The 17,233-nt window shown below is 49.9% G+C and overlaps 1 protein-coding gene across 1 annotated transcript; it reads right to left on the reverse strand.

Moving 5' to 3' along the window:
• Window positions 1–3,298: 3,298 nt before the first annotated feature.
• LOC101416547 (cytochrome P450 2A13) lies at window positions 3,299–9,815 on the reverse strand. Its single transcript, XM_004458962.3, is given in 10 exon segments — window positions 3,299–3,739; window positions 4,288–4,429; window positions 4,835–5,022; window positions 5,374–5,445; window positions 5,448–5,514; window positions 6,520–6,696; window positions 7,805–7,965; window positions 8,181–8,330; window positions 9,168–9,330; window positions 9,590–9,815. Coding segments are annotated over 10 exon segments (1,482 nt in total). The 5' UTR covers window positions 9,770–9,815; the 3' UTR covers window positions 3,299–3,557.
• Between the last annotated feature and the right edge of the window lie 7,418 nt (window positions 9,816–17,233).

Below are 17,233 nucleotides of genomic sequence, written 5' to 3' on the forward strand. Positions count from 1 at the left end.
AACAGAGCAGCTGAGCCCAGAAAGAAGTGAGACCCAGGGAGAGAGAGCCTTATGCCAGCCTACAGCTGAGATCAGAAGAAACTGGGACCACAGAGCCTTAAGAGGAAGAAGAAAGGCTGAATACTTGCAGACGTCACCTGCCATCTTGCTTCAATAGGTGGCTGATGATTTTGGGTGAGCAAGCACCTCTTATGGTACCTTGAGTTGGACTCTTTAGGACCTTGTGACTGTAAGTTTCTACCCCAAATAAATAGCCTTTATAAAAGCTAATGGAGTTCTGGTACTTTGTATCAGCATGCCTTTGGCTGACTAATACAGTAAGTAATCAATATCTACTTTGCTGGATATTAAGCTTCAAAGCCACCTTTCTGTAGTTTGCTTTTTAATACCTTTTTGAAGCCCTGCAAACTACTTTTCCCTGTTCCCAGCTGGATCCTGGTTAGCATCTGCAAATAGGGGGCATTAGGGGGGAGACTGGAGGTCTTCAAGAGGGACAAAGGAGTCTTTTCTTCCTGTTGCTTCTTATTTTTGCTGACACCACCAGAACAACAGGCCTTCTCCTTGGTAGAGAATGCAGGAAACGCACTGTGGGTAGAAGGAACAGCTGGTGCCAAGTCCTGAAGGTGTCAACAATCCATGGACAGTAAGGCAGTTTGGTGAACTTGGTAAAAATAGGATCTGTTTGGTGTCGTGTGATGAGAAATGAGATCGGGGGGGAGGGCAGAGTCCAGGCAAGAATGGGCCTTGGAGATTCACCTAGGGAATTTGGAGTTTATCCTATAGGTCTATGTTCTTCAAACAGCAGGTCATGATTCATAAGTATTTCATAAAAGCAACTTACGTGTTGCAACTAGCATTTCGAAAGTAGGATAGGATAGAATAGAGTAGAGTAGAGTAGAATAGAACAGAACAGAATAGGAATAGAAAACATCAGGGTGCCTCTCATGGAACAAAGGAAAGCATTGCTTCAGTTGCACATGTGTGTGAGTGCATGTGTGCATTCCAGGTTGCATGAGTTCTGGGAGCAGCTACAGTGAAACATCAAGAGTTTGAGTCGAGATGATATGATGTCTAAATTCCTATCCTTCTACTTTCTCTCCCCAGAAAACTTGATTCCTCCTGAAAATTTCCCCCAGACCACTAGTTCATTTGGGGCAAGAACTCCATCTGATCCATGTCTGAAACCTCAAAATGGTACTTTGGAATCTGACTGGCATGCACCCAAATCCATACTTTTCCATGTCTCACCTGCGTAACTTTGGGCAAGTCCTTTGACCTCTCTCTGAGCCCAATCCTTGCATGTTACGTGGGGGCCATCATATACACCTCACAAGGTGATTTCCAGGATTGAATGAGCTCTTGCTTTAAGGGCATAGCCAGTGCCTGGCACAGAGTAGGCACTCAATACTTGCTGCCTGCTGTCATTATGGCAAAGAACAGGTGTGTGTGTGTGTGTGTGTGTGTGTGTGTGTGTGTGTGTGGTTTAACTCTAGGGACTCTTGTTTGGGTGGAAGAGGTAGGTGAAAACTAAGTCACTTTAGAAACGTCAACACTTTCACCCTCCCACCCTTGCAGCCCTTTAGGATTTATAGCTCCCTGGCTTCTGGGATTTCTTTCAACCTTCACATTACTCCATGAGAAAGGAGGCAGAGGAACTGAGGCCAAAGATAGCTCAAAACCACTAGAATCCAGTCTTCTGTCTTCACTCCCCAGCCCAGTCTCTAGAGTTACTGTGCTGTCATTCCTCCCAAGCTGAGAATGTCCTCTTTGGACAAGTGTGATCTGGGCATTGGTGGCTAGAATGTGATTCCTCTCAGTGCCTCTGGTGACACCTTGATATAATTCCTGCTTTCTCCTTTCCTCGTACAAATTGGGACTTATGGGGGTTCATATTTATTCCCTCTTCCCTCTCTGCTCCCCACTTGCAGAGCAAAACTGCAAGCCATTCTCTCTTCCCCATAGATGATCCTTGTTGGTACAACCCAGAAGGCTCTAGCTCCTATTTTCCTCTCCTGATTCCTTCCAGAAGGAATAGCCAGCTTGGAGATCTGACATTTGCCACCACAGAAAGGCTGGGAATGCATTTCCCAAAGATGTGTAGAGAGGACACTCTGGTATTGAAATTCTGAGCACCAGTAGTTCCAAGTATCTGTGATTCAGATACTCTCACTTTAAGGTTTTGGGAACCTGATATTCCAAGTTTCTGAATTCTGGACTCTGCAGATCTAAAGATCTGACAATTTTGGAATTTCAATTCTAAGAGTCCATGAGTTGAGATTTTTGGAAGCTTCTGAAAGGGATGGTCACAAGGATGGGTGTGGTTTGACAATGATGCTGGATTGTCCAATAGTGTGCTTATAATATCACAGGGTATAACCCCGTGGCTCAAGCCTCCCTTCCCCTCCAAAGAACAGGAAGCAGCTGGCTCATGGAACACGAGTTGCAAAACTCAGATAAGAAAAATTGAGAAACATCAAGTATCAAAGCCCACTAGGAAAACTGCAGGGCTCAGGGGACAAGATTTCTCCTCACTTGAGCTCAATCACTGGTCCTTAAAGTGGGGGAAGCATGGAGGAAGGGTATGTGTACCACTTAGTTTAAGAAACATTGAGATCCAACCTTGATTTGTATGGGTGTTCAGACTTTGCACTGCTCAAAGATACTACCTCTAAGGGGACATACAGCAAATTATCTGAAAGTAGGCAGGTGATTCTGAGATTCCTAGCTTGGTCTAACCCATAGCAGAATATGCGTTCATGCAATACATTCAGGAGAAAATACAATGAATAGTTGTGTGCATGTGTGTGTGCACATGTAGACTTGACTGTGCCCTCATGCAAAGTTCTCCCCACATTCTCTGAAAGTGCTCCTCTATTCTACCCACTTGATTCCTATCCCCCCGTTGGAGTCTGGGCACAGTGGCCTTACCTCCTGGGGGCACAGAGTATGCCCTGGCATCCAAGGTGTGTGCACCTGGGCAGGAATCTGGGTGAGAGTAGTGAAGCCAGATCAGGGGTTCGCCAGGGCTCTGGAAAAGTCCCTTGGATGGAGCTGTCCAGTTTGTGTAATCATTTACTAAGGTAGTGCTTTTTGTGTTTTATTTGATTAAGGAGTGCTTTTATAGACTCTGCCGTATGGACTGTGGCTAAGTCTAGCCATTCCTGCACAGATCTGGATTCAAGGGCTTCCTTGTGTTCTGTGAGACTTCAGAGAGAGCTGTGGCTTTGTCAACTGCAACATGAGCACGTATGCTGTTCCCCATTGCATAAGTTTGTAGAATTAAGGAGCTGAGCACACACAGATTTTAAGAGTCCTTTATCAATAAATAATAATACCATTATTCACAGTATAGCTGTAAGGGCTCCCTTCTTCCTATCCCAGCTCTTAAGTATTTATCCCTTGCAAGGTGAAGAGACAAGAGTTGGCTGTGTTTCTTCTTGTGCCCTCACCCCCTGCCTGTTTCCTTGTACCGTAGCCCGTCCCCTTTCCTTAACCCCGCCCTTCCCACTAGCCCCACCCATAGCCCCTCCCACTAGCCGCCCTGGCTCCGCCCTCACTCAGCGGGGCAGGAAGCTCATGGTGTAGTTAGGTGGGATGGTGGCAAAGCCCACGTGTTTGGGGGACACGTCGATGTCCTGGGGCAACTGCGGGGACTTGAAGCGGAAGTTCTGCATGATGATGGTGAGGAAGAGAAAGAGCTCCATTCTAGCCAGGCCTTCCCCAAAACAGTACCGCTTTCCTGAAGAGGAAGGTGAGACGGGCACAGGTGAGGCAGTCTTCACTGCCTGCTCATCTCACTACTGACCCCCAACTTCCTTCTCCCAGCGAGGAGGGGCCAGAATGTGACTTGAGAGAATTTCAGGGCAGAGTCTAATCCTCTCTTAGCCTCAGTTTCCCAAGTAGATGAGAGTGGGGTGAAACCCACTAGGGTAGAGCAGTGGGAACTTTAGATGCTCCTTTCCCCAAGAGATACTGAAATATGGCTGCTGTGCTATCCTCACCCTAAGAATCTGGAGACTTTTTTGTGCGATCTTGGACAAATCTCTTCCTTACTCTCGGCCTTGGTTGTCCCTATCTCTGAAAAGGGTGTGAATATCCCTTCCCTTTTGCCCGGGTGCAGGTGCTTGGTGCTTGGTAGCAATGGGGGTTGTAGTTGGGTGGCTCGAAGGTAGATTCTAAGAGGGACTTCCAAGCCAGAAAAAGATACCAGGTCAGGGAAGGGAGCTAGGATTAGGGAGGAGCCCGGTGGTGTGTGCGGTGGCCTGGGAGCACACAGTGATCTCTTACCGATGGAGAAAGGCACGAAAGCATCATTCTTCTTAAACTGCCCCTTCTCATCCAGGAAGTGCTGGGGTTTGAAATCTCTAGGGTTGGAGAAGAACTTGGGGTCTCTCAGCACAGAGCCCAGCATGGGGAAGACTTCGGTGCCCTGGGTGGGGGAAAGAGGGAAGGGGCCTCTGAGAAGGTGGAGTGGGAGGTGGGTGTGCTGAAAGTACATGGCGATTGGAGGGGGAATTAGGGAGCCCCAGGTAAAGAGAAATGGAGGGCATGGGGGTTGGATCCCCTAAAAGAGGCGTTTTAGGGCACACGAGGTCCGTGTCTCCTGAGACAGGAAGTTTGGGGAATGTGTGGTTCACGTTCCCTGAGGCAGGAGGTTTGAGGTCTGTGTCTCGAGGCGGGAGGTCTGGGCGAGGTTCAGGGATTAAGGAGTCTCTGCAATGGGAAGGTGGAGGGTGGGTGGTGGTTGGGGAAGACTTTGAGGGAGGCAGCGGGACATGGGCTAGAAAGGATCTTAGGGGTGTGGAGGGTCCTCTGGGCTGGGTGGGGGCAGCACCTTGGGGATGAGGAAGTCACGAAACTTGGTGTCCTTGGTGACCCGGCGAGCCAGGCCCATGGGGATCATGTCTCCATATCTTTGGATCTCGTGGATCACTGCCTCTACGTAGGGCATCTTCGCCCGGTCCTCGAACTTGGGCTGACGGTTCTTGCCAATCACCCGGTCTATCTCCTCGTGGACCTTGGCTGGAGAGGAGGGGTGCTGCATTTAGATATCTAGGGGTCTCCGGGCAGGGATGATAATCAAAATATTTAAAATTAGCCAGAATCATAGGGAAGGTGCAAGGGTCTGGGGGGGATGGCCCAGAGTGGCAGGCAGTGGACACTCGGTAGGCTCAGCACAGGGGCTGTTGACTGGTTGGCTCAGACATTTTCAATATTTTGACAGCTAGTGAGACTGGACTGGTGCTGGTCAGCTGAATACCATCCTGTCGGAGCAGGGCATGCCTGAGGCTGCAGGCATCTGGGGTAGGTGAGGACGTTTCAGCAGTCTCAGAGGGCTTTGAAGGGCCTATGGTCCCCCGTTTCCAGCCTCACCCTCCACATCTGGGTGCTTCATGAGCAGCAGGAAGCCGTAGCGCAGGGTTGTGCTGACGGTCTCGGTGCCGCAAAGAAGAGGTTGAGCGTGGTCAGCACCAGGTTCTTCATGTAGAACTCGGTGTTGGGGTTCGTCTGCTCCTGCAGGGAGGGGGGACTTCAGGCCAGGCCCCCCCACTCCCACAGGGCCCTTTGGGGGGGGGTCTTCCTTTGGATCCCCTCTCTTAGATGGCTGAATTCTCATTTGGTTCAGACCGAAGGTAGGAAGCAGACCCTAGATCTAGCAGGCCCTCTCCTGTCTCCTGGCCTTTGCCCAGGCCGCTGGCTGTGCCGGAATATTCTTCTTCCACTCTGCCTGGCTGGTCCCTGTCCTTTTATTACCAGCCCAGTTGTCTTTTTATTGTGGGAATCTTCAGAGAGAGAGGGACAAGGAGAGAGACAGTGAGGGAGAGAGAGGGACAGAGGTGGTGAAAAGAGAATGAGTCAGAGATAGAGGGACAGCTTTTCTGAGACAGAATTTTAAGCGACAGCATCCTCTTCTTTTCACTAAAAATCTCAAAGCTCATTGTGGAGGAATTTTCTCCCTTGATTCTTCTACTCTGAGCTGCCGATTCCCTAGAGCCCCATCTCCTTTCTTCACAGATGAGAGGCTGGCATCCTGGCAGAGGTGGGACCCTCCAACGTCACACAGTAAAGCCAGGTCACCTGTCCACACAGGTGTAGCTGATAGCCAGTACACAAGGTCTGAGAGCATGGTGGCTGGAAGCACCAGCCTCAGAGTCTGGTTTAAGCATCACAAAGTTTGAGCCAAGCACTTGTTCTCTGGGCCTCAGTTTCCTTATTTGTAAAATTGGGGTCACAATAAAACTTCCCTTGTGGTGCTGTTATGTTAAACAAGTATCTACTGTAACTCACTTAAAATACTGCCTGGCACATGGTAGTGCTAAAGAAGTTCCAACTATTATGATCTGCAAATACAGGTCCTGTCCACGGGGAAGGACTCAGTAGATGGAACAGGAATTGTTATGCAGGTGGTGAGGATTAGCATGATAAGGGGCTAATCTGAATGGGCCTCAGTGACCCCCAGTCTGATTCCCCTCTGAGGGCTTTTAGGCACCCCCAACCATGCTGGCTGATTGGCTGTACCTGCTGTACGCGGATGAGGAAGGAGTCGATGAAGTGCCGTGGGGAGTTGGGGTCCAGTGTGCGCTGGCTCTGCTCTACCTTCTTGGCTATGAAGTCCTCCAGCCCCTGCAGCTCCTTAAAGGCCTGTTGCTGAGGCCCTGGCAGGTGTTTCATCACTGGGTAGAACATCTCATAGAGCTGGGGGTGGGAGTGAGAGGAAGGGAAGGAAAGGGCAGCTATGGGCAGGATCCTAGGAGAGTGGCACCCGTCTCAGGGCAGAGAGGTTTGGATATGACAGGTGTAGGACCTTGTCTCAGGGCAAGGAAGGAACTGGGCTAAGGGCTGTCCAGGTGTTCAGGTATTTAAGTGGGGTTGGATGGGGGCATATATCTTAAGTTTTCAGGTAGATTAAGAATGAAGGCACCTGTCCAAGAATTTAGGTGAGATGGAGCTAGGCACACATCTTGATGTTCAGATATTCAGGTGAGGTTGGGTTGGGTTCAGGTGTTCAGATTAGTCGGATGGGGCTGGTTTGGGGTAGTGACCTGTCCAGGTGTTTAGGAACTCGGATGGGCTGGCTTAGAGACACCTGTCCAGATATCTAGGTCTTTAAGGGATCTGATCAGGGCTTCTATACACGTGTTCAGAAATAACATGGGGCTGGTTTGGGGGATACCTGTTCAGGTGTTCAGATATTCAAGTGAGCTGCATGGGAGCATCTCTTCAGGTGGGGTGGGGGCAACTGTCCTGATGTTTAAGCATTTAGATGGGCTGGTTTGTTATGCTTAGGTATTCAGATGGAGTTTGGGGAAAATCGTCCAAGTGTTGAGGTGTTTAAGGGTCTGGGTTGGGGTCCCTATACAAGTGTTTAGGTATTGGGGGGGGCAGTTGTCCAGCTATTGTGGTTGAATAGTTTGGGGATATCTGTGTAGATGAAGGGGATTTGAGAGGGCTAGATTTTGCAGCACCAGGTGTTCAGGTATTCAGGAGGTGGGCAGGGGTGGTCACTTGTCTGAGTGTTAAGATATTCAAGTGGACTGGGCAGAGAGCACTTGCTAGATATTGAGGTAAGCTGGGCTGGGAATATCCGCCAGGTGAGACAACGCCACAGGCTCTGTTTTGGGGACATGACTGTTGAGATATCCAGGTGTCCTTGGCAACTGGGTATTGGGCACCTGTCCTGGGTTCTGGCATAAGATTTTCAGTTGTCCAGGCGTGGGGGCTGGTTTTGAGGGGACTCTGTCTTGGGGAGGATGGGGGTTTGGGGGTCTGCCTCCGGGTGGTAGGGGCGCATGTGCTGCATTACCTGCCCTGTAGACGTAGCCGTGAACTGGAAGCTTCCCAGCATCATCCGCAGCAGTGACAGAAACTCTTTGTCCTCGTAATCAAAGCGGTCCCCGAAGACGATGGAGCTGATGACGTTGGAGACTGTGCGGCTCAGGAAGAAGGTGGGATCGATGACGGCGCCTGCGGCGGGGGTGGGGAATGGGGGCAGACGAATCAATTCTGGAGTCTGATGCCAGGGTGGGAATTCAAGGAGGAGGGCACTCGAGTGATAGGCCGGATTCCCAGTCTCAGGCCCCAGAGCCGGGATGCCCTTTCCCACCCCGGGCAAGAGCGCGCGCGTCCTCCCCGTCGGGTACGGTCCTTCTCTTCCTGCGCGCTCCGGGGCCCCTGCTCACCGCGCGTGCTGCGGAAGGCCTCGATGAGGAAGCCCGCCTCCTCCTGGATGCGCTCCTCGATGCCACGCTTGCCGAAGCCGAAGTCCCGCAGCGTGGTGATGGAGAAGCGCCGGAGCTGCTTGGCGCGCTCGCCGTTGCTGAACGCCACGCCTAGGGGTGCGGGGAGGGGCGCGGCGGAGCGGTCAGAGGGGGCGCGGGGCCAGGCCGCAGACCAGCTGCGAGGGGTCCCGGGCCGGGGCAGAGCCAGGGGAGGGGGAGAAAGGTGGGGACAGAGCCACAGAGAGAGATGGACACGAAGACTCCGCGTGCAGTGAACCAGAGAGTAGGAGTCATTGCTCTGCTGAGGCTCAGGGCCCAGCTGGCACATGGGCAGTCCAGAGATTCAAGTCCCCTGAGTATGCACCATCCCTAGCACCAACCACGGGTTCAGTAAAAGTGACAAGAGCCTGTGTAGGAAGGTCACATCCGAGTTCAGCTCCATCACACTCAGGAGCACCAATTCCAAAGTAGGGCCCTCTGACATGGCATTAAAAAAGTGTAAAATAAATAAATTTTTAAAAGGTTCCGCGACAGAGCCTGAGCAAGACAGAGGGGGAGAGAGAGATTGCGTTGGGAGGAGAGAATCAGAAGAGAGAGGAGACGTAAGACAGATGCACGGCGATGGAGCGAGCGGGAGAGATGAGGCAGGAACACACGGGCCAGCACGGGAGCGGAGGAGGCCGCGTGGAAGCAGAGGCCAAGGGCCCTGAAGCAGAAACACCATCCTAAGAAATGGAGCGATCCAGAGGAAGAAGAGCCGTCCACTGAGAGCCCGTGGAGGAACCGGGAGCCAGACTCTCTGACAGTTTGGGGGGGGGGGGGTGGGGAGGGACGGCTGGGGAGCTGGAAGCTCGAAGGGCGGCCGCCAGTCAGCGGGGAGAGGGCGGCTGCCGTGGAGGCCGGCTCGGGGGGTCCCCTTATGACCCCGCCCCCACGGGGACCCCTCACCGTAGCCTTTGAAGAGCCAGTCGAAGGTGGCCTGCTCGCCTCGCCCGCTGAATTCCTCGGCCTGGTCCACCAGCGCTTCCTTCACGGCCTCCTGTCCGCACAGCACCACGACCCGCCGGGTCCCCAGGTGGACCGTGAACACTGGGCCGTAGCGCTCGCTGATCTGGTGGCGATGGAGGAGTAGGGGTTACGGGAGAGCCCCTCCCTGGGAACTGGCCCTGTGCCCAGACCCTCGCCTCCTGGGGTCCATTTCCCCCAGCTTCTGACCATCAGGGGGCTGCACGTCCCAAGATCTGGTCTCTCCTTGCTAGGTCCCGGGCGCTGCGCCTTCAGAACTCCCCTGCCACCGAGCGCTAGCCCAACTGGGCAGCGCGCCCCCCCCCCTACCGCCACCTCCCCCCCATCTCCCTGCGGGCTGACACCTTCATGAGGGAGTTGTACATCTGCTCTGTGTTCAGCTGCAGGTAGTTGCCGATGAAGGGCAATGGGGTGGGCCCAGGGGGCAGCTTCCCCCACAGCTTCCTCTGCCGCCAGACAGACATCAAGGCCATTACGGTCAGGCAGGCCAGCGCGGCCACCAGAAGCAGGCCTGAAGCCAGCATGGTGGCAGTGAGGGTGGCAGTCTGATGGCGAGGGCGAGGGCGGCTTACCTTTATACTCGCTGGGTAAGAAGGAACCCTGGACCTGATTATGTAACTGTCTCGTTTGACCATCCACACGTGCACACCACCAAGCTTGGGGCTCAGCCAGCAAGGAAGGAGGAGGGGGAGCCCAGGGCAGATTAACAGGAAGTGGGCCCCAAGCCTGAATTCGTGGTCGCTCGGGAGGGAGGGCCCCAGGGATAAACTCCAGAACTGAAGATTTTGGAGCTCCTGCCTAGGAATGCCCCTGAGCTTTAGATTGGGGGTTTTAGGGTGAAATGTCACAATATTAGGGATATGGGGTGTCAGGAAAGAAACGTATGAAGATCTGGATTTGAGGGTATTGGAGTGAGACAGGTTGTGTGCCTGTGGATTTGGGGTCTTTTGGTGAGGGAAGATGTGGGTTCAGAAGGGGGGATTCCAGGAATAGGGAGCTGAGGTCTTGAGGTGGGAGGCACCGGGTCTGGGGCGCGTGGCTTTCTTTTGGTGGCCGGCATCCTCAGCAGAACCTCACAGTGAGGCCATGGGACCCCCACTGCCCATCCCTGGTAGGGAAAGAGGGTGGGTGGGAGATCAGCACCACATTTCAGTGGAACTTTCCACAGAACTGGAGAAGAGTAACTCCTGGTCTCAGTTGGCAGAGAGACTGGCCAGGTCTTGGGAAATTGTAATAACAACCACCAGTGTGGTACTGAACGTTCCCAATTGTTGTCAAGGGTTATATATCCCAAAGAGCCCTACTGGTTCCCTACCAGGATCCTTAGGGAAGCCGCGAGGTTGAGTGTATCATTTCTATCATTATTAATGTTTCCCATTTTATATACAGTTATATCGAGGACAGGAAATGGGGGGAAGCTAGGAGCATAGCTGTGGGGGCTCTCAAGCCTTGAATTCCTGTCTCCCTCACTCTGTATTCTTTGTTCTACCTTCTCTGGACCTTGATTTCTCCACCCGTGGAAGGCAAGCATTTGGGAAAAGAAGGTCAGGTTTGAGGGTATGTTAAGTCCTCTTTAGGGGTGATTCCTGGTTAGACATGGGCTGCTCTTAGCAGGCGGAGGGAGCTATAGCAGGAGAGATGTGTGTCAACTCCAGTGCTGGGAACAGAGGTGGTCCCTGGGATGCTGAGAGTGGGTGGCCCTGCTGCCCTTCCTTCATTGGAACCCTTCCTTAATAACAAGGATAGGTAGCCTTTATTGAGCACTTACTGTATTCCAGGAAGATTAGTCTTTATAACAATTTTCACCCTCATTTTGCTAATGATAGTGAGGGAGCTGAGACTTGAACCCTCTACCCTTCTCCTTTTATTGACCAGCCGTGGGGGCCACGTGGGAACCAAGTTTAGCACCAGTGGGTGCTGAGATTGGCAGTGGCATTGAACGCAGGGATTACACTGGCAGGTTATGATATTGGCATCAGGGATCTTGCTTCCCAGTGGGCACTGGGATGGAAAACTAATTGGCACTGAATTTGATACCAGGAGAATATGAATGGAACCATCTCCAGAGGGCTCTGTGAGTGGGCCCAGGCGGCCTTCGAGGATGGCTTCAGAAGGGCGCAAGGGTGGCAGCTTAACTCTGAGGTTGGTCCCTCTTACTTGAGTCATGAGCCTCAGATGGAGGCTGAGATGAGTCCCTGTGGGTCTCAGCGAGGCAGGCTGTGAGGGTTGGAGAAGGAAAGACACGTGGTGGGTGGTGGAGGGGGGTGAGGTTCACACGCCCAGCTCTGGCATCTTGCTCAGGGTTCCCAGGCTGTTGGCCTGGGAGCCTGTGGGGAGGAACAAAGAGCAGAGGACAAAGCGGTGGGGGTGTGGGGGGGGTTGCTTGTTGATTTTGGAAGGGGAAGAGGTGGGACAGAGGATTAGCATGGGCTTGGCAGGTATCAGTCCCCCTAATCCTGGTCACCAGCCTGCACCTGGGCTGGCCTCAGGCCAGAGCCCTCCTTCCCCCGCTCTTGTCTCTTGAGAAGGAGGGAGGTAGAAGTTTGAGAGGAGTCTGTTTCTTAAAGAGGTTGGCACAAGGAAGGGCCCTGAGGGTTCTGGTGGCCTGGCATGTGCTGGGCAGGGGGCGGGGACTTAGAGTGGGAGAAGGACTTGAGCACAGAGAGGTCAAGTGAAGCTGGAATAGGGAGGGAGAGGTCAGTGTCTGAGACTCCGTGCCTTAGCCCCAGGAGCTCGTGCGCCTGGGGGCGGAGGCTTGGCCATGGGCTTGTAGTGTGAGCCAGCGGTCAACCCAGGCAAATCCCTTCCTCTCACGGGGCCTCAGTTTCCCTTTCTGGAGGGACAGCCCAGAAGTTAAGAGCAAAATTCAGAGGTGGACTGAAGTGTGCCCTTTCCTTGTGTGACCTTGACAGGTGACAGCCCCTTGATGAGCCTTATGGGACCAGTGACGGCACCGACGTCGGAGCCTTTGGGGGGGTAGAGTAAATGAGTTAGTGTATGTAAAGTACACGGCAGATGGTAAGTGCCCCATAAATGTTAGCTATCCTTACTACTACTTCTGTGTGAAGGCCAAGGGTGAGAGTTTCTCCACACCACCGCCCCTCTGGCTTGTACTTCTCTGGTGGAACATTCCCAGAGGTTTTCCCTTTGGGAAAGGGGAAAGAGAGGGAGAGTCTTTTGAAATGTCCCCTCCTCTTTCCTTTCTCAGCACAGGCAAGCCTTATCCCCTGGAACTGTACATAGGAAACTGATCTTCTAGGAGGCCTCCTGGAGGGGCAGTGCTGGATTAAGTAGGATCTGAAGGGGTTAGACCCTCTGATTGTTCCAGACAGGCACGGAGCCCTGCATGGGCCTTTGTCCATCGGTATCTCTCTCTTTCTCTCCCCTTGCCTCTGACTTTTTTCTCTCTCATCTTCGCAGGTCGGCTGTCCCTTAGCCTCCTCATGTGCTTCTGGCTCCTTTAGGTTTGTGTCTGTTTGTCTGGTGGGTGGTCTTCTAAATGCCTCTCTCTTGTTAATCCTTTATGTATACATCTGACTCTGTGTGTCATTCTTTGAGAGCGTCTGTAGGTGTGCACACATGTTTCAGTGTGTCCATGTGGATGCATGAATGCAGACAACTGCATCTGTGGTGGGTGTGTACATGGTACGTGGGTGTCCATGCTGGTTTATGTCTACACGCCCCATCTGTATGAATGCCTGATGGGGTGCATGTCCATGCCAATATGCCTGAAAGCACACCGGTCTCTGCATCTGTCTGTGTTTGTAACGTGAGTGTAAACATGCTCTGGGTGTGCCTGTCGGGAGACCAACCACATGTGTGTCTCTGGGTCCATCCTAATGTAGGACTGCACATTTGCACCTGTGTGGATGCGTGTACAACTGGGGACAGCTTATGAGAGTGGGAGTGTTTTGTGAGTGATTTCTGGTGTATGTTTAGGCACGTGGGGTCCGACATTGTGTCCACGTGAGGTGTCTGAATTCTGCTGGTTCCTTTTATGTTTGTATTCAAACACGACCTTGGCTCATCTCAATTTCCACTCCTAAAAAAACAAATAGTTTCCTTATTTTCAGGGCATTTTACCTCCCTCAGTTTTCAAGGGTCATGCCAGGTAGACCAAACCTTCCTGGTACAGGTGTGACCTGAGAGGCATTCTTGAAATTGTATACTTCCCATAGGATGGTTTCAGTATCCTCTCAGAAAATTATCTTTCCCATGGTTTCCCACCCCCAAACCTAAATGAATTAAAGCTCTTGATGATCTTATTGTTATTTAATTATTATTAATATTACTTATGGTTGGGATTAGAAAGGCTTCACAGAGGACATGTCATTTGAACTGGGTCTTGCAGGATGGTGGAATTCACCAGGTCAGGGAAAAGAAGACAACAGACCAGGCAGAGGAGACCCACACAAGCAAAGTCCTGGATCTGTGAGAGGGACAGAACAGAATGGAGATATTTTGACAGCCACTTCCCTCTCCTGACTCTGCTAACCTCATTAATCAATTTCCTATCCTTTATCCTCAGTTTGATCCAAAACTCTTAAGAAAAACCTGATTCATGCCAACTAAATAGCCTAAAATCTATACCCTGTTCCAAATGAGCATCTTAAGTGAGACTTCTTGTTTTGAATTTAAATACCACTGACCTGTTAACTAATTATATCATTCATTGAGCTTATGTTCTTCGTACGCAAAGGCTTTTATAAGCAATGATATATTTTTTAAAAGATTTATTTACTTCTGTTACCCCTCTCCCCCCCCCCCCCCCCCCCCCCCCCCCGTATTGTCTGCTCTCTGTGTCCATTTGCTGTGTGTTCTTCTGAGTCCACTTGCATTATCAGGTAGCACTGGGAAACTGTGCCTCTTTTTTCTTGCATCATCTTGCTGTGTCAGCTTTCCGTGTGTGTGGCGCTACTCCTGGTGGGCTGCGCTTTTATCACATGGGGCGGCTCTCCTTGCGGGATGCACTCCTTGCATGTAGGGCACCCTACGCGGGGGCACCCCTGCATAGCAGGGCACTCCTTGTGCAAGGCAGCACTGCACATGAACCAGCTCACCATATGGGCCAGGAGACCCTGGGTATCGAACTCTGAACCCTCCATATGGTAGACGGAACATTCTATCAGTTGAGCTACATCCACTTCCCAAGCATGATTTTATTAGTCTTCACAGCAAGCTAGGTGGTTGGTTTTATCATCTCCCTGTGGTAAATGAGTTATACGAGGTCCCCAAAGTTTGGAAGTGACTTGTTTTGGGTTCCACAACTAATAAATAGACCCTGGACATGAGCTTGTATGGCTCTAAATTCTATACTCTTGATCAACACTCTGGGACTGCTGAGCCTCACATTTTTTCTTAAGAAACATGCTAGAAAACTACACCCAATCTTCTGTAGTTCTTGAAACACTTCCCTGTAAGCCTGAAACAAAAGATTCTAAAAAGTAAAAAATAAATTTTTAATGGGAGGGAGACTCATTTTGCATTTGTTGGAACCTTAACCAAAGACCTGGTCAACTAGCACTACCACCCAGGCCATTGGCAGTGAGGCAATACGCCTGGAGAATGGGGTTGTGGTCAGAGAGTGTAATGTTTGTGTTTCAGATTTCTGAAGTAGGTAAGGATTAGGGTAGGGCTGAAATGGAGTGAGGAAGAAGGCCAAGGAAGAGAAGAAGCCAAGGATCTGACTGGTTGGACAGTTCATGCCTATGGTCACTGAGGTGCCTCCCAGCCGGAGAATGGCAGGGCTTAGAATAGAAAGAAGGAAAGAAGGCTGATGAATGGTGGGGGATGAAGGAGACAGGCTCAAAGGGGGAAGGATTTTTATGGAGTGGAGTCATCATAGTCTGGAAGTTCACAGAGGAGTTTCTGCTTCTGGTGACCATCCTAGAAATGTTAACTAGAAGCAATGAATAAAACATTAAAAACAGCTCCCTGAAGTCACTAGAGAGTGAACAAAAGTAGTCAGACACTGAAGGGGGTCAGAAGAAAGGAATTTCCTGTTTATGATACCTTTTGGCCTAAAGGCAGCCCTGGTCAATGCCACGTGGGATGTTGAAAGCCCGAATAGAAACCTTGCAGTTTTTTTGGTTTGAAGAACCAGAGGACAGCATGAAAGAATGCAATGGAATCTCAAAAGGAGAGAGCCAGAGAGGGGTAGCCCCAAATTCTATGTATAAATTCTGCCCAAATTTCTGGCTGATTGTTGAACTACTCATATGACAGGAAAACTCCCAGGTACCCAGCTAAGGCTAAAAGAACTGAACCGATAATTCAGAGCTGAACAGTTGAGTTCAGTCAAGCTAGCTGCCCTCTGAAACAACAACAAAAGTCAATATCCTTCAACAGAACATAACAGAACCCAGAATCTCTACAGTGTATTACTCGAAATGTCCAGGATGAAATCCAAAATTGCTAGGCAAATGAAAAAGGAAAATGGGACCCAAACACAGGAGAAAATCTAGGGAGACTGACTCTGGGATAGTCTTAATTTTGGGATTTAGCTGACAAGCTTTTGAAAGTATCTATTACCTTCACAATCAAGGATGTAGAAATGGTATTGGAGGAGCAGTGTAGCTCAGTGATTGAGCGCTTCTATGTAAAAACAAACAAACAAAAAATATATAAATAGTATTGAGAAGAACGAAATATTGGTCCTAACTTCTGATCCTGAGACTCATCAGAAGTGGAAGAATGAGCAACCTTCATTAGAGAGGGTGTTAGGGAAAGTATTTGAGAGGAGAATCTGTTCTGAGTAAGATTGCAAAATGGAAGGAAAATCTGAACAAATGGTTCATATATTAAGCAAATAGTAATGGAACACCTCTTATGTACCAGGCACTGTTGTAAGTGCTGGGGATATGGCTGTGAGCAAAACCTCTGACCTCATGAAGCTTGCATTCTGAATGCATCCAGGAAGTCAGATCCAATAGCATTTGCCTACTTAAGAGTGGCTACAGGAACATACATTGGAAAGGGGACATAGAAGCAAGAAGGAAATGAATGGTATCCTATAACAAGCCAGCTGATGATAATGACTGCAATTATTATAGCTAATGATTATTGAATGTTATGTGTTTATTCTAAATGATCCACATGTATTACCTTATTTCATTTCACAACAGCCCTGTGAGATGGGTTATATCATTATGTATAGTTTGCAAATGAAACTGAAGTCACCATCTAGGAAGCTGCAGAACCCAGACTGGAATCTCAGTCTGCCTGTTTACAAGGCTCAAGCTCATTTTCACAACATAATAGTGTAGATCTACCAGGCAAGGTGTTGGAAATACAAAGAAGAATAAGAACAGGATGGTTTGATTAAAACCAATTAAGGGAAAGGGAAAAGGCGATGTGATATGGGTGCATTTTCAGGACTTGGAGTTGTCCTGAATGATATTGCAGGGACAGATGCAGGACATTATATATCCTGCCATAACCCACTGAATGGACTGGGAGAGAGTGTAAACTACAATGTAAACTATAATCCATGATGTGTAGCAGTGCTCCAAAATGTATTCATCAAATGCAATGAATGTACTGCACTAATGAAATAAATTGTTGATGTGGGAAAAGTGGGGGGTGTGGGAAGTGGGGCATATGGGAATCTCTTATATTTTTTAATGTAACATTTTGTGAGATCTATGTATCTTTTAAAAATAAGTAAAAAATATATTAAAACAAAACAAAAGAAAAAAAAACAATTCACATAAACCTCAATTTACTAATGACACATTCACTTAACATTCATCCTTAAATAAATTGCACACTCATTTGGATGATGGATGGCTTCAGGCTCTCTTAAGAAGTTTGGCTTCTATTTTTGTGGGGGTTTTTTGTACTTTGCCTGTATTCTAGAATTTCAACAGTTTCTCAGCCAGAGTTCAACTCTGAGCCAACCTTCCTTTGAAGGTAAGTCAGAGAGTGAGGACCTTCAAATCTTGGGAAAATTAATACAAAAGATGTGTCACTCCTTGTAATTAAGGGGT

This window comes from Dasypus novemcinctus, chromosome 18 (assembly GCF_030445035.2).
Source record: "Dasypus novemcinctus isolate mDasNov1 chromosome 18, mDasNov1.1.hap2, whole genome shotgun sequence".
Classification (NCBI taxonomy): domain Eukaryota; kingdom Metazoa; phylum Chordata; class Mammalia; order Cingulata; family Dasypodidae; genus Dasypus; species Dasypus novemcinctus.